The sequence below is a fragment of the Onychostruthus taczanowskii genome, unplaced genomic scaffold (assembly GCF_017590055.1).
Source record: "Onychostruthus taczanowskii isolate IOZ18803 unplaced genomic scaffold, ASM1759005v1 scaffold48, whole genome shotgun sequence".
NCBI classification, from domain to species: Eukaryota; Metazoa; Chordata; class Aves; order Passeriformes; family Passeridae; genus Onychostruthus; species Onychostruthus taczanowskii.
In genome coordinates, this window is record NW_024502347.1 from 499,586 (window position 1) to 519,769 (window position 20,184).

The 20,184-nt window shown below is 37.1% G+C and overlaps 1 protein-coding gene across 2 annotated transcripts in view; it reads left to right on the forward strand.

The window, feature by feature from the left end:
- REV3L (REV3 like, DNA directed polymerase zeta catalytic subunit) overlaps positions 1 to 20,184 on the forward strand; it is a 113,375-nt gene that overhangs the window by 52,828 nt on the left and 40,363 nt on the right. For both annotated transcript variants that reach the window (XM_041414846.1, XM_041414847.1), the window contains exons 6-13: positions 4,885 to 4,979; positions 5,538 to 5,642; positions 6,597 to 6,681; positions 6,767 to 6,915; positions 7,213 to 7,341; positions 9,735 to 9,972; positions 13,045 to 13,184; positions 15,650 to 19,841. In XM_041414846.1, coding sequence (XP_041270780.1) covers positions 4,885 to 4,979; positions 5,538 to 5,642; positions 6,597 to 6,681; positions 6,767 to 6,915; positions 7,213 to 7,341; positions 9,735 to 9,972; positions 13,045 to 13,184; positions 15,650 to 19,841 — 5,133 coding nt within the window. The remainder of the gene's footprint in view (positions 1 to 4,884; positions 4,980 to 5,537; positions 5,643 to 6,596; positions 6,682 to 6,766; positions 6,916 to 7,212; positions 7,342 to 9,734; positions 9,973 to 13,044; positions 13,185 to 15,649; positions 19,842 to 20,184) is intronic.

The following is a 20,184-nucleotide window of genomic DNA, read 5'->3' on the forward strand; positions in this document are numbered from 1 at the left end:
TTTTTTTTTCTTAACAAAGTATCTTCTGTATTCCCAACATACTTATATATCAACAGCTGTATTCATTTTTAGTTTCATGTGCAATACCTGCACTTTATTATCTAGTTTCATGTGCAATACCCTCACTTTATTATCTAGTCCTCTTCAAGTTCTGTCCAGTTCAAGTTGAAATATTTAACTCTTTTGTGAATTGTTTAGCAAATTTTTTTTACTTACTGTAATTTTACCACTTGACTGCTATTTTCAGTAGCACTTGGAGTTTATTCTAAGTATCACTGAAATTCTAAATTTCTTTCTTTGTCCTTTATGTCAGATATGAAGATTGCATAAATCTTTCCCTACCTTTCAGCTGTATGCTTAAGTTATTACTTGTTCTGTCAAGAAAAAGCAAGAAGGGAAAAGACAGTCAAATGTTGTTTGAGACCACAAAATTTCTAGGCCTGTCTTGTATTCTTAGTGACTGGGATGTCTGTTTGGACTCATTTTCCTTTGTGTACATTAAGAATGAATTTTAGGAATAGTCCAACATGTATCTGCCAAGTCCTTGCTGTAAGTGGCAGTTAACAAGTTCTCTTGTTTAAGCAAGCAGGGCCATTGATTTGGCATTTCTTGACTTTGGAACAAGTATATCACTTGGCTGAAATACAATTCTGGATACCTGGAAGGTAATATGCAAAATTTAAAAGTCACATGTGTAACATGACCAGCATTTTGCTGAGGAAATACTAGTGATGGCTCCTTATTTCAAAATACATTTGAGAACTATGTCAAATTTCTTGGTGACTGAAGTCCCTCTTTCATGCTAGAGAGCACCTTGCTACTCAGCCGCTTACCAAGAACAGCATTCAACCCAGCCATATCCTGTCTTGCTCCTGGAGAATCTCCAAATTATTGATTCACTGCTATGATAAGTGCACTGTATTAAATCAAAGACATTATTTAAAATGTAATTCTAGAATGATTCTGTTATCAAGTAGACAAATGCCCAAAATTTCTAGTGCCCAGTAGTTCCTGTAAGGCTTTTAGGTATAATACTTGGCAGTGTTAATGCACTGAAACCTACAAAGCCTACCCTAAAATGGGCAGCAGTCACCTGAACTTGGTAGTGCTGTCCAACAGTTTTTGACATCAGGAGTTCTGGACATGAGACACATTTTGTTATCCCATTCAGGCAGCTGATAATAAATGATTAAACACTTCTGTGAGTTCTGTTGAGAAAACTTGCTGGTAAACATCAGACTTAGAGTATCTGCCAGTCAAGTCTACCACTTGGACATGATGTGTTAAAAGCAGAATGATTGGTAGAATGCTTTTGAGAGACACTTTCTTTTTTTGCAATCCTAGATTTGCTATTAGACACTAGTTTATATGGAAGTGGAGAGATCTGACAAATAACACTTCTGCACAGTCTAGCAGATATGTAATATTGCAGATTTTTGCTAGGCTTGTGACTGTCATTATTGCTTTTCTCGCTTGTCAGTCTGTGCATGTTTTTATTTAGCTGTTTGATTTTTTAATATAATGTGCACATTATTTAAGTCACTTGAACATCCTGAAAACAAGGACATGTTTTCTGCCATGAACAGAGAATGGAAAATTATTATGTGAAATTTTAGAGTCCTTATCAGCACAGTTGAGTAACACCTTTCAGATACTCCATGAAGTTAGCTTTTGTCTCTTGTGCTCAGTTTAATGTTACAAATACCTTAGATGGGATCATTACAGACCTTGTTTCCTTAGGGTGTAATTAAATTAATTGGTGAATTAAGATACTGACCTTATTGATTATTCAAGATTTTTAAGGGCTTTGATCTACCTAGCTGTTTGTAGTGAGCACTTTGTAAAAAATTGTTAGCTGTAGCTTTAATTCATTATCTCAACATGTGAGAAACCAAGGAGTGCAAGTTGCATCCTAAACTATAGTTTTTATCTCAGTGGATAGTGTGAACAAACTGTTGCATTCTTCAAAAATAAGGACCATTTTCTCTGTTCTCAAAATAATGTATTTGAAGCTTTTTATACAAAGTAAAATGATTTGTATTGCAGTTTTTCACCTAGAGTGTAGATATAAAATGCAATTTGAAATTAATTAGTATTAGTATCCCAAGTAGCCTAGTCATGGCAAGTCAGTGTTGTGCAACCCTGATTTATCTTCCTTCTTCAGGAGTAAATTTCTGTTCTCCTGCGTCTGGTTCCTTCTACACTACCTCACTCAAGCCTGTCTTTTATATACCTGTATTACAAGTTTTATCTTGTGAACAAGTCTCTTTACGTTTCTTCTTACCAAATGAAACATAGATGCTGTGAAAGGCATTGCCTGGGACTTGCTAATTCGTCTTTTCCAACCTTGTTCTAATACAGATATTCTCAAATCATGATTTGGGCATTACCTAAACCACTATTTTCCTTTGCAAAACCGATGCATGCGATGTGAGGCAGGTGATTAGTCTGTTGTATAAAGTGATCTGTACTGAACAGGCCACTCCTGAATATATTCCAAGGCATTACAACTGCTAATGACATGAAATAGTTCATATTTTCAATTAACTTCCTCTGGGAGGAGACTAGACATGTTCTGACTTCTTCATGTGTCTTCTCACGTGCTAAAAACAGCACTGTAGCTGCTGAGGAAATGTGTCTTGATCGGGGAAAATGGGAAATACAGTTACTTTGTGTATTTTCCCGGTATGTTGCACACATTTGGTTTAGGTGAGCAAAAGCACCAAACATAACAGCTGACCAAGCTATTGCCAATACTGAGATGAAACAGTTCCCAAAGCAGCATGTAACTATGTTAAATAACTGTACTTCAGGGCAGTTTGTACTCCCCCCTCACCACCTCATGGTTTTGTTTTAATCAACATAAATTAAAATGTTAGAAGGGCCAGTTAAAGCTGCTCTGCTTTCATATACCCTTCAAGGGTTTTCCTGAACTGGGAACAAACGACTTCTTGGCCTTTGTGGCTTACCTGAATGTTGCAGAAGCTTGTAGTGCTACTGCCATGACTTCAACTTATGCAAGTGTCTAGCAGCTCACCTTGACAAGGATGTTAAATGCCAAACTAATGAACCAGTGGTATTGGGAAGACATTCTCTCAAGTCTAATGAAGAATTTCCTGTGTGTCAGGTGTCTTTGTTAGCTTACACGTAACTCTTTGGAGTGTGCAGTTTTGACTGCCAGCCCTGCTTTCATCATGGAAGTGTTAAAGACAACTATAGTGATAAATCCTAGATTTGTTTCAGAAAAGGCGTGTTATTATCTCAGTGTTTTTAATTTGAATAATATGCCATGTAAATTGAAATAACTAGTTTTTGACAGAAAGGCTCCTCGTCTTTCTCTCAAACCCCTTTAGTTTTTGGGTCTTTTTATTGTCTTTTAAAAGAGGAAATAAGTGAAAGTGGGAAGCTCAGATCTTTGATTTTTGTATTTTCCAGACAAGTCAAGGCAAGTCTTTACACCACATTTCTGATGTCACTGACCATTCTGTGTCATGGTCCTTTTTGCTTGTTCCCAGAAGTGGTTTGATTTTCTAAAGGGAGCTAGCAATTCTTGCAGCCTCTTCCCTCAGTCTTGTTTCCCGGTGCTCTTGCAGTCATTTGTTACTGTGAGATCAAAATACAAGTTACAGCTTGCCTCCAGTTCCTGTTGCCCACTGTGCAGGCAGAGCTCTGCTTGAATCCTTTGATGAGTGAACACAGTAAGTGTGTGACACAAAAAGTACGCACTTCGAGCATATTGTAGGCTTGTTTCCTAGCTGATGGCATGACTGGGAACAGAGGGACATGATGGCAGTGGATTGTCTTTAAAAGTGTGCAGAGAATCATAAAATAGTTTGGGTTCAAAAAGACCTTTAAATGACATCTAGTCCAGCCCTCCTGCTATGAACAGGAACAGCTTCAACTACATTAAGTTTCTTAGAGCCCTGTAACCTGACATTACGTGTTTCCAGAGATGGGACTTCTCCCACCTCTTTTGACAGCCTGTTCCAGCATTTCGTCACCCTCATCATAAAACAGAATCTTCCTTACATCTAGTCTAAATTTACTCTCTATCAGTTTAAAACTTACTTCTTGTCCTATTGCTATAAGCCCTACTAGAATGTTGAAGAGCTTGGAGTGGATTTTCAGTGTTACCCTAAAAGATTTTAAAGGGTAAGAGGACTTTTGCAAGATGATTTGTTTGTTACCTTCCTTCATGGACTGCTGAAAACTTGTTCACTGACAGCAACAGGTGGAAGGACACTGACATTTGCAGATCTGAAAGGCACAGCAGGAAGGTGATCAAATAATTGTACAGCAATCTTGAATCTGTTTCTAGTCTTTCATTTCAAGTCTTCATCAAACCAGCTATCCTTAGTTCAGCATGTGTGTGGGTTGTTAGTACTCCCTTTCTTATTCACCAAGCTAAATAAACTCCAGAAAAAACTAGCTGTAAATGTTAAAGTGCTCTGCATTGTTCTGAACTGTGAATGAGAAAGAAAAGTTCTTGCCACTGTGTTTTCTGGGTGCATGATCCTGCCTACACACCGGGTCCTGTTTGCTGAGTTATATAGAACATTTCATCTTGTATTTAAGGAGAAGAACATTATTGCAATTGCTTTTGGTAGTTGGAGTTATCTGCCAGCTCTTTCTCTTCTCCTCACAAAAGAAAAAGCTAAACCCTTGAAGTTGAAGATACAGATTTCTTATCTAATTAGATTTGAATATGATCATCAGTTTAAGGACTTTCAGATTAGGATGGGAACTGTTAATTCTGCATTCAGTTAGTCACTCCTGTTGCCTCTAAACAATTTTAGGTAATAGTCCAGTTAAGAAACAGTGATGATGCATGTTTCAAACTCACTATATTGATAAAATTAATCTGTGGTATTTATGTTATCACAGCTCTTTAATGTTGAAAGGTGTTGAGCCACAAAGTACCTGTGAATTGGAGGTGGATGCAGTAGCTGCTGACATTTTGAATCAACTGGATATTGAAGGTGAAGTGTTAATAACTTTCCATGTTAAATGGTTTTAGAACAGAAACCATGTTGTCATAGTTCACTCTTCTTTTAAAGCTCATCTTACTTAAATCACAAGCTGTATTTCAGTGTTAGTGAATTGTTTATTTCCAAATTTTTAAAGTTTAAAGAAAAATAATTAACTCTGAAAGAAAAGAGGTTATAAAAACAGTGTCTTATCAGAGCAATATAAAATTTGTTTTGATGCATAATAGAAGGTTTCAGACCTATAGGAAAAATACTAATGAAAATACCAATATCATGTGTGCATGTATGCATATGTGTGTACATACACCTTTATATACATATATACACTACTTGGTGGGAAGACAAGAAAAAGCTAAAGTTCTAGAAAGCAAATGAAGTTACGCCTTAACTTTTACATGGTACCAAATCCTAGAGTAAGGCAGGAATGGCAATTAAAAAATAACAGGCTAGAATGACAAAGAGATGAAGAAAAGTGTCAGAATCCAGCTTGGGGAAAGAATGCTTTGTCATTTTGGCAGACTTCCCTTCATGTATAATTGCGTATTTCAGCCCAGATTGGCAGGAACCCTGGTTTGCAAGCTATATGGGAGGATGAAAAGCAGCGACGGAGGCAGAAATGTGAATCTTCTCAGATTAAGCCACCTGAGTCACAAGGTAAAAAAAACCCAAACAATTGAGCAGCTGTTAAGCCAAAACTTTGAATGAGAAGGAAGCAAGAGGACAGAATTTAAATTGGTGTATCATGTCTGAGGGATTTTTAGATGTACTGTATTTTTACTTCCAGGCTTACTGTTGGTCCAGTATGTGTTTTCCAATTTTGAAAGTAAGATGACCTAACCTTGCCTAACAACATCATGATTCAGCTGTGTGCAAAACATTCTAGACAGAATGAATGATAAATGGTAGTTAAGATTGTATGCTTTGTGATGGAAAACATTTAAATACCAACAAAACTAAATCTCTTTATCTTGAAGCTTTCTGTTGTAGTTTATGCATAAAGGCAGTCCCATTGAATTTCTGCAGAAATATAGCCAAGGTGATATTAGATTAAAATTCTAATAGGATAGACAAATTCCTGTCTTTGCCCCTGTTATTATGTAAAATTCGTTACATGGGGAAGACTGTGCTCTGCAACGAAATTGCATAGTGAACAGGCTATTCTCCATAGAACGTAGGCCATATTTCTTTTAAAATATCAATGATATTTGGCAAGTAAGACAGAAAGAAGGAAAGAGGCAGGTTCCTGGCTAAGGCACACTACTTTCTGCTTAACTTTTTTCCTGTGTTTCTGTGTAATGTTATTGAGGCTGTATAAGCCAGACTTCTCAAAAATGTTCACTGATTTTTCTTGGATGCTCACCTTGGGGTAATTGCATCATGATTTGTAAATGCTGTTGTTACTCACAGTTGCAAATGAGATCAGTTGGGAGTATGTTAAGTATTTTAAGGTTTTTTAAATACACTTGGAAATACACTCGGATTTGGCACTGAAAATTAGCAGGCACTTCAACTTTGAGCCTTTTTCTAATAAAACCAGTAATTTTAGCTGCTCTCTGTGTTGAGAGGTCAAAGTAAAACTGAATAACAAATATTTTTCAAATTTTAAAGACCGTGGATTTGTGCCAGCAACAGAGAGTGAAAAATTTTTTCAGAAGAGACTTAAAGAAATTCTCAAGCAAAATGACTTCTCTGTGTAAGTGTTTAGCCATTTGTCATAAAATATAGTATTCTATGCAAACCTTAAATATGCATTTAAAACTTGCTTTTCAATTAACTAGAACATTGTCAGGATCATTGGACTACAGTAATGGATCAGAGGAGTTCTCTGCTGAGCTAACACTACATTCTGAGGTACTTTCTCCTGAAGCCTTTCCGTGTACACCAGCTAATACAGTAGAAGTGCATGATGATAAACAGATGGGCAAAGGTGAGTTTTTTAATATACTCATTGTTTAGGCATAAATCTGTGTCATGATTTGGCTGTTCATACTATTAACAGAAGTAAGCCAAGGAAGTTGTGATTGTTAGTTATGAAAAACCAAAGAGTAGTTTTGGTTTTTGTTATTGTTAGAGTAAGCCTTTCTAAAATTGCTACAGCAAATAATGGCAATATAGGAAATATACTTGGATAGTAAAATCCATTCTGAACTGTCTTGCTTTCATAATGTATTGATGTCTCTGACTTGGAAGTTTTATGCTTTCTCATCCTTTTTTTCTTTTAAAGACTCCAATAGGATGCATACTGATAAAGAAGAGGAAGCACTTATTAATGAAGAAGCAATTTTAAACATTGTGGAGAATAGTCAAAGCTTTCAGCCTTTGTCTCAAAGACTGAATCAGACTACAGTTTTTAGTGAGTATGACTGGAATGTCTTTTCTTCCAGACTATTTTATTGTTCCACAGTCTTTGTGTTCCCTTAGGCTACCCATCACAAAAGAAAGTAAGTAATTTTCCTCAAGGAGTTTTTCAGAAAGGATGAGACACATACCCTACCACCACCAAAACACACCCTGTGTTTTCTAAGAAATGTCACCAGGACTGTATTTATAGAGGCTGCTGTGTTTACCTGGTTCAGAAAGCTCTGCCCTCTTGCCAGGTCAGCTCAATGCAGTCTCTTGTGGATATTACTCTTCCTTATGCTCCTAGGGCTGTAAGGCTAAAATTACCAGAATGAAGATGATTTTGACTGTCTCAATAGAGACTCATACAGTTAAGGTAGAAAACACGCATGTGATCTGTTGCAGTAGAGCATTTCCCAAAAATTTTAGATACAAAGAATGGTTGAAGGCAAAGAAACAAGAAGTAAAATATTTAAGAGGAGGAGAAAAACCATTACAGTAAAATTGCGAGGCACGAGGGGGAAACAACCATAAAATAACCAAGAAAGGAACTTGTATGAAAAACTACATGGGGTAGAAATAGTTCAAATACTCTAAAGGAGATGAAAAGCACATAGTTCAGGATATATCTCTATGTGTGTTCTTTGGTAAACATAATGTATAATGTTAATGTGAACCACATTGTGTGGATCAGGGAGGAGTATTCAAAACCCATAGTAGCCTCCATTTCTTCTGATGCCTATAGCGTATGAGTATGTGCTTGGGCAACAGTATATGTCTGTGGGTAATACAACCTTGAAATCTGTTCTTGCTAAGAAAGGAGGAGTACTTGAGTAGGTGAGGTTAGATTAAGACTGTAGTGCTGTTTTATTTTACAGAGAATAGGCAAGATTTTGATTATAGAAGTTTTATAGGCAAGGATTTGCATTTATTGAAAGAACTATAAGAAATTCTGTGGGAGGTGGCAAACGTGAGCATACCTGAGAGGATAAAAAGTGGCTAAAATAATATGTAGAGTATGCCTTATGACTGTACATTTGAACTGCTCAACCAAATTGCAGTGGTTTTTTTCCATTGACTAGATAATCAAATTGAGATTATATTATTTTTTTTTCTCTTTCTTTGTCTCCTCCCTTCTTGTCATGCTGATTCCTGGTATCTTGTGTGACTATGAGTAACATCTTCATATTTGGGTCTCTTATGCTCCCTCATAGCCTGCACCAGTGTTCACTATTCCTCTAGTAGAGTTGTAGTGCCACATTGACTGTGAACTACATGACTTCTGCTATTCAGTGTAAATTACACCCCAAGGTTCATATTAGCATGAAGTAGAGGTTGGAGTTTAATGATGAGCCTCACAAAGGGCAAAGGAGCCAGGAACAGAAAGTATAATTGAAAGTGGGTTAATTCAAAAACTCTGGAAAGGTGGTTGGTTTCTGTTATACAGGGTTGCATGGTATCTTTTGAAGCCTTTGCAAAATATGAAAAATGCCTTTTTCACCAGTGTTGAGATCTATTTTATACAATTCTAAAGATATTGTAATCATACGATGCTACCTGAGGAAAGAAATTAGAGATTGTAGTTCTTCAACCAGACAAGGAGAGAGAAGTAACAAAGATGCCTGGTAGACTGGAGGTCATAAATTGGTTATGAGGTCAGATAATAGGTAAGTAGGAAGAGAGTGAGAAAAAATTGTGACTTGGAAGGATTTTTAAGGAAAATAAAAAAAAATAAGGGAAGTGCATAAATTACAAAAGCTTGGGTCAAATAAAAGAAATATGAAATTTAAGGCAGGAGTGAAATCAGGTAAACTTTCAGTGTTTAGAGAAACCTTGGAATAGAACAGCTTATAGTGACATGAAAAGGGAGGCAAAGTTGAGCATTATATTTAAGAACAGAAGGAGGAATAGTCAGCATCCCTTTTCACAAGATACAGTGACTGAAAGTCCTCAATGATACAGAAAAAAGTGCTCAAAGCTAATGCAGCTCTTGAGCAAGAGAAGGCAGTGATTCTTCAGAACCTGGCACTCAAGCTGAAATTAAAGGGGAGAGTGAAGCTTTACTGAATATGAAGAATAAATAGAAGAGTGGAGAGAGAGAGAGAAGTGTGTCCACTGAATCTGGTGCAATCAGAAGAGCAGGGCAGAAAGAAAGAAAGAAAGTTGTCAAGTTTTAGATACAGAGCTAGAAAAGATAAGTCATAAAATTTGAAAAAAGTAAGATATGAAAAGAGCTTTATTTCTGTGGCATGCCTTGCCTTAGACAGTAAAAAACTAGTAGATTTTTAAATGGTGAGGGGCTTTTTTGTTTGGTTTGCTTGGTTGTGTTTTTTACTGGTAGATTGTAACTAGTCATTTACAAGTAGAACAAAATACAGATTCTACTTGTATGGGCTTTTTCTGCAGTGGGCAGTAGTGCTGATGAGGCCATGATTGATCTGTTGGCTGGACTGGAGAATGATGGATATCAGATGGGACATCAAAAAACACTCTCTCACCATCGTTCTCTTGGAAGCTGGCGAAATTCTCAGAACAGTGACGATGAAGAAAATGAGCCACAGTGTGAGAAAGAAGAAATGGAACTTAGCTTGCTGATGTCCCAAAGGTGGGACAGTAACATGGAAGAGCCTGGGCAAAAAAGGAGGTATATATTTTCTTTTCTTACTTTGTTTTTTTTCTTGCCAGATCTTTTCCTTCCCCCTTGTTTTCAAGTATGTTATGAGCCTAATGAGAGGTATAGAGGTCTCTGTTAACAATGTGGTAAAATCTGTGCAGATCTTGGGATGGAAGGCAGGTTGTTTAGATGATGATGTGAGTCATCAGTGTTATCTGGAAATAAAGATTAAGTGTTTAAGATTGGCCAAATGTAAGCTTCTAGCTTGCTCTTTGAGGAAGAATTAAGTAGGCTTTTTCTTCTGCAAGTCCAAATACAAGAAAACCTTTAGTGGTAACTTGCTTGTAAGGTCACACCTTGGCTATGATACAAATGTTAAGGTGTATCTTGTACATCTTTTACTAAAGTCAATATTTAAGAAGTATTCATATGAAGACTAACCAAGAAACCTGAGGAAGAAACATCCATTGGTTTCCGTGTTCAAAGTCTAAATCAAAACATGAGTGTTGCTCATTCCGCTTGACTGCTAAAGGTCAGCAACTTCAGGATATTTAAGGTCAAGATTCTTGGAACACCTCAGGTTGTAATGACCTTTTGTAAGTCTGGTTTGACAGGCACTGAAAGAAGCTATATCCAGTTTCTCTTGACCCCTGCTTTCAGCACAATTTCTGATATTTATAATTCTGTTTGAAGTATGAGGAACTTCACAGACACAACATTTTTATATTTGGGGTTTTTTTCTACATCAGAAATTGTAATCATACTATGTTTCAGAGAGCCAGAAAGGTATAGAAATGCTTCTTTTATTTCCCAAAGGCACATTAAAGTTGTAACAGACCCAGAAGTTAGTTCATTAGTCTTCTAGTTCTAGAGATAATTGATCTCTAAAGCTAATTTTCCTATCTGACCTTTGATTTTCTATGTTTTTTTCCCCTCCAGTAGTCTGAAAAGTTGAAATTTCCATACAAGACACTTAACATCAAACTTCAGTTTAGTGGTAGTTACTGTGAAAACCTGTATCTTGCAGAATTCATTAGCTCAGGCACAGCTCTGTATGGGCTTGACTGTACAACTTCAGGGGGCAGGGAGGATCCTGAAGCAATTAACTGCTTTCATGCAGTAAAGAATCCTATTTAAAAACTCAAGAGACTTGATGAGCTGTCTCACTAATATCTTACTCACATATGCCTACACCTTAATCCCAGACAGAAAACACTAGGGAAAATGTACATACCATGTGCTTCCACAGGGAGTGGTCTTGTGTTCAGAGGGAATTACAAGTTCTCTTTCACTGAGATCTCTACAGAATTTGGACTGGTTTCAGATACAAGCCATGGGCATCTTGGCCCACTGCATGATTCTGCTCATGCATGAAGAACCAGTTTGAGTCTGATGGTGTATCTCACTTTACTCTGCTCAGGCTCATTCCATCTGTGTGGCTTTCTAATGCATCCTTGCATATCCATACTAAGGCTTTTATGTTAGTGAATATTTATCAGTCCTACATTATCTCAGAAAGCCTTTTGAGCTAATGAGGAGTAAGCACACCCTATTGAATGAATTAGATGGCTTGGGTTTGATTTGTATTGAACTGGAAAAAAAAGCCCATCAGGAGAGCAAAGCCCACCAAGACCTGGACTAGTTCATGTGCGGTGTTATATATGTGTTACATAAATTTTCCTGGAATCCAAACTCATAGGCTTGAATGAGGAGAAATCCAAGTTACCTGCAGAAGTCATCACGAAGCTGATTTGGTTTACTAAAGTTGACAAAGATTTACCTGGGATTACAGCATAATTCAGGTTGAAAGAAACATCCCCAATTTGATATTAATTTGCGTATCAAGCTGATTGCTTTGTGCTGTGCTTTTCCATGTTTTGGGAACATAGAAGAGGGACAGCTAAGCTCACTTAGATCATGGAGACTGTACCTAGCTGTGCTTGTTACTTGATTCTCCAAGTCATGCTTCCAGATGTGAGTGGAAATGATGTGCTTACATTTGAACCTGTTGTTTCTGAACTAACAAATCTGTCCTGATCTAAATTAGCTCCGTGCTGACATTCAGATGTCTGGGGTGGTACCATACATATAATTCATGCTGGTCTAACTCCAGTCATAAAAAAGTTCTGCAAAAGTAAACTGTATTTACGTTATTGTGGATTTTCCTTCCTGTAAATTCAAAACAGTTGTATTTATATCTTTTAAGGTATTATAAAAACTTAAACAAACAATAAACAAGTTTAAAAACCCCAAACTTCAATTCCTTAATATGTATCTGGATTTCTTTAGTGTAGCCACAGAATAGCTTATTTCTGGTAAGAATTTTATCCATCTCACACTTTATTTTCAAGAAGAAATCAAATTCCTAAGTGGTTGTAGAGTTATAATATACTGGAGGATGTGTTCTTTGTGGTTTTCTGTGATATTCTTCCTTCCCCTATGCCCATATAAAGCAAGCACAAAAAATCCAGGGAAGCTTTTCTTTGTAGATTTGCTTCCTTTTTTTTTTCCCCAGTGAATTTATGACTGTAAACATGGCAGTGTAGAACAGTTAACTTAGTAAAAGCAGCTTAATGATTAAGAACAGCCACTTCAGAATACTCAGTGAGAGGTGGAATGAAGCATGGTTTTGTTGGCTGTGATATAGTTAAGCCTGCCCAAAGATAAATGTTATAATAGACTAAAGACTTCTTAACAAAAAAAACCCTCAAAAAAGTCAACATCTGTTTGCTAACAGCTAAACTGAAGAAATTTTGCATAGTTGGTTTAGTCTTCAAGCTTCAAGCACTTTGAAGCAGTGAAATTAAATTGCAGTCAAATTGAACTAAAACATCAAAATGCTTTCTCTGTATCTTCTTAAGTGAGTGAATCCTGCTGTTTAGAAGAGTTGGCTACCCCTGTTGCCTCTTGTAATAGTAACATTGAATAATATTTTGACTTTCTCGGTGAGAAATGTGTCAAAATTTTTGTTTGTTTCCTTTTGCTCCCCCAAATTACACAACCACATAGCATGACACACCACTGAGTTTCGTGTTCCCTGTGGCTCATGGTGTTTGCTAATAGAAGTATTATGCATCAGTTAGTTCCTTCACTTTCCTCCAGGTCAGCTGGCAAAAATATGCATCGAAGTTCTACAGAAGAGGATTCATCTTCAGAGGAAGAAATGGAGTGGAGTGGTAATAATATGCTCCTAACTAATCTCTCAATACCTCAGTTAGATGGAACTGCAGATGAAAATGGTGGTAAGTAAATAGAAAATCGGCTTTGGAAGTTCAGTCATAATTCATTTTCACATCAAATTGCTAGTTCTCAAAAGTGCTGACCATTTGCAGTCTGCATTTCAATTGGAAGGAAAAGTTCTCAACAGATTGCAGAAGCAGACCCTTAACATCTTCCTTGAAAAACACTTGTATTTTAATCTCAGTGCCCTCTATGAATTACCAGAATCTGGTTTTCAAATTGTATCAATGATCCAAAAAAGGACATAGTTGAATTAGTTCTCTAATTAAACATGATATTAAAAGTTAAAGTATTAAAAAAAACAAACATTCTATTAAAAGTAATGATTTTGTGGGACCATTTATCCTCCTGGGATTATTGTAAATAATGAATGTATTACTGTGTGGTTTTAGATGACTCTTTGCAAGTATTTGCCACACATGCTAAACTATAGTGAGTCTTAGTTTGGGCTTGTGTTTCATTCCACAGATTGCATGTTTGCATTTGGGATTGCATGAGTTAAAACTATGCAGTGGCAAACCCTCTGCAAAAGGAACTGCCTTTCAAAATCTGTAAAAAAATAAATTAATCTGTAGAGATTTTTTGCCACCTTTATAACATGTTGTCTTTGATCAAATAACATTAGTCAACAGAATGCACACTTTGAAGTTAGAGAAATATATAAATAATATTATTTGTTTCATTAGAAAATCTGCAAGTCACATTATAATGTTCAGTTGAGAAAGTGAACTATATGACCTTACTAGATAGATTATAGATAACCACAGCTATTCTTTTGTGTTCAGTGTTTAAAACATAGTTTGCTTTTCCTTTGTTTTTATGGGTATAATGATAAGATTAATACATGATTTGATGTACTGCTAATATGGTATGCTTTTGTCAGATACAAAATTGTAATTTTCCTTGTTTGCCATACTTTCTAATTTGTTGTAATAAGAGATGCTGTTGGCTAAAGAGACTGTTTCTTAAGTAATTCTTTAAATTTAAGCATGTTTTTAGTATGTGAAATGTCACGTCGGCTTAGAAAGCGTATTACTGTCAACTTTTACACTGATTTCTTATAATACGAGATACAGTAAATTCAAAGCAGACCTCAGTCCAGGTTGTCTGAATTAGAAAATGCCTATACACACATTAATCTGTGTCCATATAATCTGACTGACTGACAAGTATTTTTGTAGTTTTTATATCTGAATAGCCAGGTATTTTCCAGGTGTTTGTTGACACCGCCAAACTCCCATTTTCTGAGTTTTCAGTTAATCATCCTCATTCTCTCTGTGGACTCCTGCCTTCAAAGAATAATAGGCAGTGGCTCCCAGCTGTGCTTCACAGCTCAGGCACTATGTGTATGCGTCAGAAAATATTCTAGGAACAGATTGGGACTTCCTTTTATTTTTCTCAGCCAGCAGCAAATAAATTGCTAAGCTGAAGGCAGCCTGAATCTAAAATGATCCCCAAACTAGTTGAGACTTAGACTAAAGGCCCAAAGGATCTCCAGTCTAGTACATCAGTGTGCAGCACATGCTTTCAGGTCATGTAGCATGTTTCATAACATCTATTCCCCTTCAACATTTCAGCTAAAGAGGTGAATACATGAACAAATTTCTGTGTGCCAGGTGCTCTGTGGTAGCTGCCTTTGCAGTGGTACAACCTCTGTCAAACTACTTATTCAGCAAGGTTATGAGCAAGCACACACTTGTTAATTTGTTACCACGTCTCTGTCCATACTTGCCCCGCAATAAATATGGTGAAAGTATCACCAGAAGAGATGAAAATCATCACACATATACCATGTGATGAGTCTGCACAGGACAAATTACCACAGCACCTGCTGGTCTCAGATTATGTGGGAACATTAATGCATGGTTATGAGTCCAGGATCCAACTAACTGGTGCAAGCTTCTTGCATGAACACCTGAATGGGTGCTGTATTGCTCTGCTTTATAGAAGTGCAGGAAGCTACCTCTGTTTAGCACACAGCACAGTTCATATAAAGCCATAGCTATATTGTGAGACATACTACTTCAGCTTTCTGTGCAATGACTTTTCTGCACGGGGAAGGTCATCTAAACAAGAATTTTGTTTTTCAGAGCCAATACTTCTCAGGGACAAAGCAGGGCACAAACTTTTTTAGAAATCAGTCTGTTTTTATATAGTCATCTGAAAGTGATTGTGAAGCCTTCTTTCAGAAAGTCAGCATGAAGTCTTTGACAATTGTATGCAAGTCAGCCATTGAGGAATAACTGACAAAATGCCTGAGACAAATGTACTGACAATGTGATTTTGATAAAGCAACTCATGTAGTCAGGGTCTCTAGTTGTCATGATGATAAATGTAATGTGATTTGCAAGAGTTTTGTTTCTTATTTGGATGGGAAAGCTTTCAGGAAAATACTATTAAAATTTTTAATGCCTTAGGTTATTTATTACAGGAAAACTAGAATAAAATTGCTTTTCTTCCATTTCAGACAATCCTTTGAACAATGAAAGTTCTCGAACTCACTCCTCCGTCATTGCAACAAGCAAAATGTCTGTAAAGACCTCAATCTTTCACAAAGATGCTGCTACACTAGAACCCCCATCTTCTGCTAAAATTACTTTTCAGTGTAAACACACAAGTGCCCTTTCTAACCATGTTTTGAATAATGAAGATTTTGTAGAAGACCTCTCACAACCAAACACAGAAACAAGACCTGAACTTTCAGTCCATTCTCTTACAAAAGAAAGCACTTACTCAGCCAAGTACCCAACTCCATTCAGCAATAGTACCCATGCAGAAAACTCTCACAAAGAGAGTAACAAGAAAGATACTCTCCCAGTTCCTTCATGTGGAAATAATATTTTTGACTATGAAGATGATATTTCATCAGTGAACAGACCGATACCTAGTAGGAAGTACATTAGCATTAGAAAGGCTGAAAAGGAGGTCTCCTTTATGCATGTGGGCCGCCATATTGGTGACAACATGTTGAATAAAAATTTATATAACTTCACTGATATGAGCCACTCCAAAGGTAAAATGTCCTCTGAAGTAAATGAAAAATCCAGCAGTGCAAGTATAAATAGTTTTTTTCCAGCAACAGCTACAGAAAATTGTGAATTGGTATCTTGTTCAGGAGGCAGTCGAACTGTGGTACATTCACTTGAAAATAACACTGATGAAGGTGGCCTTAATAAGCTTAAAATTAGGTATGAAGAATTTCAGGAGCACAAGGCGGAAAAGCCAAGCCTCAGTCAACAAGCAGCACATTATATGTTCTTTCCTAGTGTTGTTCTTTCTAATTGTCTCAGTCGACCACAGAAGTTAGCTCCTGTGACATATAAATTACAGCAGGGCAACAAACAGTCCAGGCTGAAACTGAATAAAAAGAAGCATAGTTTTATCAATCGTCAGGAGCCTGCAAGTGTAAATGATGTTGCATCAGTGAAGGAAGGCTGCTATACCCAAGGTAATGCTTGTAGTAACATTCCTGAAAAGGATAGTGCTTTACCTAGTGACTTGGTTCAAGTTCCTCTTGAGGCTTTTGAAAACAAAATGCCTACAAGTACTGCTAATTACACTGACTGCCAGTTTGCAGATGGATCTCTTGAAACTGAGCAGTCGTTTGGACTGTGTGGGAATAAGTACACGCTCCGAACGAAAAGGAAGGTAAATTATGAGACTGAAGACAGTGAATCGAGCTTCGTCGCACACAACTCAAAAATTAATCTACCTCAACCGATAGAAAGTGTTGAAAGTTTGGATGGGTCTCAGAAGTCTCGAAAGCGTAGAAAACTTTCTAAAAAATTGCCACCTGTTATTATTAAATATATTATCATCAATAGATTTAGAGGGAGAAAAAATATGCTTGTTAAATTGGGGAAAGTAGATTCTAGTGAGGAAAGAGTAGTACTCACAGAGGAAAAGATGAATTTATATAAAAAGCTTGCACCTTTAAAGGACTTTTGGCCAAAAGTTCCTGACTCTCCTGCAACCAAATATCCTATTTATCCACTAACACCAAAGAAAAGTCACAAAAGGAAAGCAAAGCATAAGTCAACCAAGAAAAAAGCTGGAAAACCACAAAAAACAGGTAGTACAAATATTAAAAGAACTTTATCTTTCAGGAAAAGGACTCATACAATTCTTTCTCCGCCTTCTCCCTCCTATAGTGCTGAAGCTGAAGACTGTGACTATAACTATAGCGATGTTATGTCTAAGTTAGGTTTTCTTTCTGAGAGAAGCACAAGCCCAGTAAACACATCTCCACCTCGCTGCTGGTCTCCCACTGATCCAAAAGCAGAAGAAATTTTGACCAACCTGGACAGAGAAGCTTTATTTAGTAGGGGGCCCAATATCTACAACAGCAAGACTGTTAATACTAGTGTAGGAAAAACTAGTAGAGCAAAAACTCAGGTTAAGAAATGTAAAAAGAAATTTGCTAGCCCCACTGTATCTACCAAGAAAAAGAAAAAGATTAATCAGGTTGATAAAACACCAGATGATGGAAAGAAGAAACCTAGAACAAAACAAAAACTGGCTGAAAAAGCGTCCTCAAGAAAACGCGTTGTATTTAAAGATGAAAAAGTAAGTAGTCATTCTACTACAGAAGTCAAGTTTGTGCTGAAGCATCAAGATCCTCATGAGATTTCTTACAACTCTGTCTGCTCTCAGCCACTTCACAACCTCAAAGACAGTCCTCTTCCTGGCTATTCAGCTGGATATCTTCCATCAGCACAGCTCCCTTCAGCTGATGCACAAGGTAATTCATCGGGCTGTTTTCATTCACTGGTGGAAATGGATAAGCCTGTAGATGCACAGTGTTTGCCTGCTCCACGGGAAGACCCTCATGCATCTTTCACATCTACTCCCACAGCATCTGTAAGGGAAGTACCAAAAATGAGCTCTCAAAGGTCCAGGACTCAGAGTGCTATATTTAGAATGAAAGACTCTGCTCTCATTCAAAACATATTTGATCCATCTAATCACTCAACTCACATAACACAGAATGCTCATATCTCAAAAGATAAGACTTCTCCAAAAGCAGAAGAGATAAAAAATTTGCAAATGAGGTATTTGCCACCAGCTGGGAAATTAAATGAAACTCGTGACTCTCTGGACACAGCAAAGATGGATCAATTACATACCACTAACTATTTGCATTGTAAAGACAATAGTCAACAGCAGATTTTTTGTTTACCAGAGGCGTCCAAGCATTCTGATCCTTGTTCTTCTATTCTTAAGCCATCTGAGGAAAACCCTGGGCCACTTCAACTGCCTAAAAACTGTTTTGTAACATCTTTGAAGAGTCCAGTGAAACAGTTAAATTGTGATCAAAACCAGAGAGGATTTATTTTGGATATGTCACATTTTAAACCAGAAACCATAAAACAAAGGCCTCTGTCAGAAACAACCATGCAACCAAAACCCATCTCCCAGTACAAAAACAGGAATATAGTGGCCCCATCAACATTTGGTGAAGGACAGTCTGGTCTGGCTGTTTTGAAAGAGTTGCTCCAGAAGAGACAGCAGAAAGCTCAGAATGCCAGTATTGCACAGGAGCCATTGCCAGACAAAACACAGCTGAGCAAGGGCATACCATGCCCTCTTGAACAGAATAAAGCCATCAAAAGGTCACGGCCAGTCGCATCATCAAGAAAATCTCGTTCTCCCAGGAGCACAAAACCTAAAGAAAAAGCAGCAAAACTTGCAAAAAAGGAGTCTTCAAGCCAGCCAGTTACTAATTGCATTGATCATTCTGTATCTAATGACAGCCCCATTTTTTTTTCAGACCCTGGTTTTGAAAGCTGCTATTCACTTGAAGACAGCTTATCTCCAGACCACAATTACAACTTTGATATTAACACTATAGGGCAAAGTGGATTTTGCAGTTTTTATTCTGCAAGCCAGTTTGTCCCAGCAGATCAAAATTTGCCTCAGAAATTCTTGAGTGACGCAGTTCAGGATCTTGGTTCTGGACAAATAACAGAAGGTGATTTTCTGTGTCATAATGACCAAAAATCTGAGGAAGAAAACCAACATTCTTCAAGCAGAAATAAATGGATACGGTCTGGTTCCCTGAGCCCTGAACTTTTTGAGAAGACTTCACTAGATAATAGTGAGAACCACTGCCATAGTCAATGGAGGAAAACCATTCATTCTTCAACTTCTAGATCTAGTTTTATTGATACCTCTTGTACCCAAGAGACTGAAGTCTGTTTAAATGAAAAGTTCAAATTGAATAGAAATACGGTAAATAAAGAGAGATTTCTTAATCTTTCTCAGCCAACCTGCTCAGACTGGATTCAAAGCCACATTAGAAAAGAAACCACTTTTGAACCCTGTCAACCACTTGATTCAGTTAATACCTCTTTTACATCCTTATTGTCATCACCTGATGGTGAACTTCTAGATGCAGCTTCTGAGGATTTAGAATTGCATGTGTCAAGAAACAATGAAGCATTAACTCCAACTCCAGACAGTTCCCCAAGATCAACCAGTTCTCCCTCGCAATCAAAGAATGGAAGCTTTACACCTCGTACTGCTCACATTCTTAAGCCTCTCATGTCCCCACCCAGTCGTGAAGAAATCATGGCAACTTTGGTGGATCATGATCTGGCAGAAACAGTTTATCAGGAACCGTTCTGCAGCAATCCTTCAGATGCTCCAGAAAAGCCAAGGTACTGTGTTAAATGCATTTTTGTCTACAGGTGATTGTGATTATATTAAATGTTAATTTATTCCTGTAAACAATTTTATGCTCTTAGGTGGCATGGATATGTGAAAGATCCCATCTGATATACATCCATATGAAGTTGAAAATTACTGTGTTTCCAGTCCAAATACCCATTTTCTTTCATGATACTTTGGATTTTTTTATTGCATATTGTTGTAGTAAGTGGGAATTTGCCTTTGTGGTTTGTAAAATAAAAATACTACCCATAGGAATTGCATAGTGAGAAAACTAGTTGACAGTACTCTGCTTTTCTATCATCTGGAGGACAGCCTGCAGTGCATTTTGGA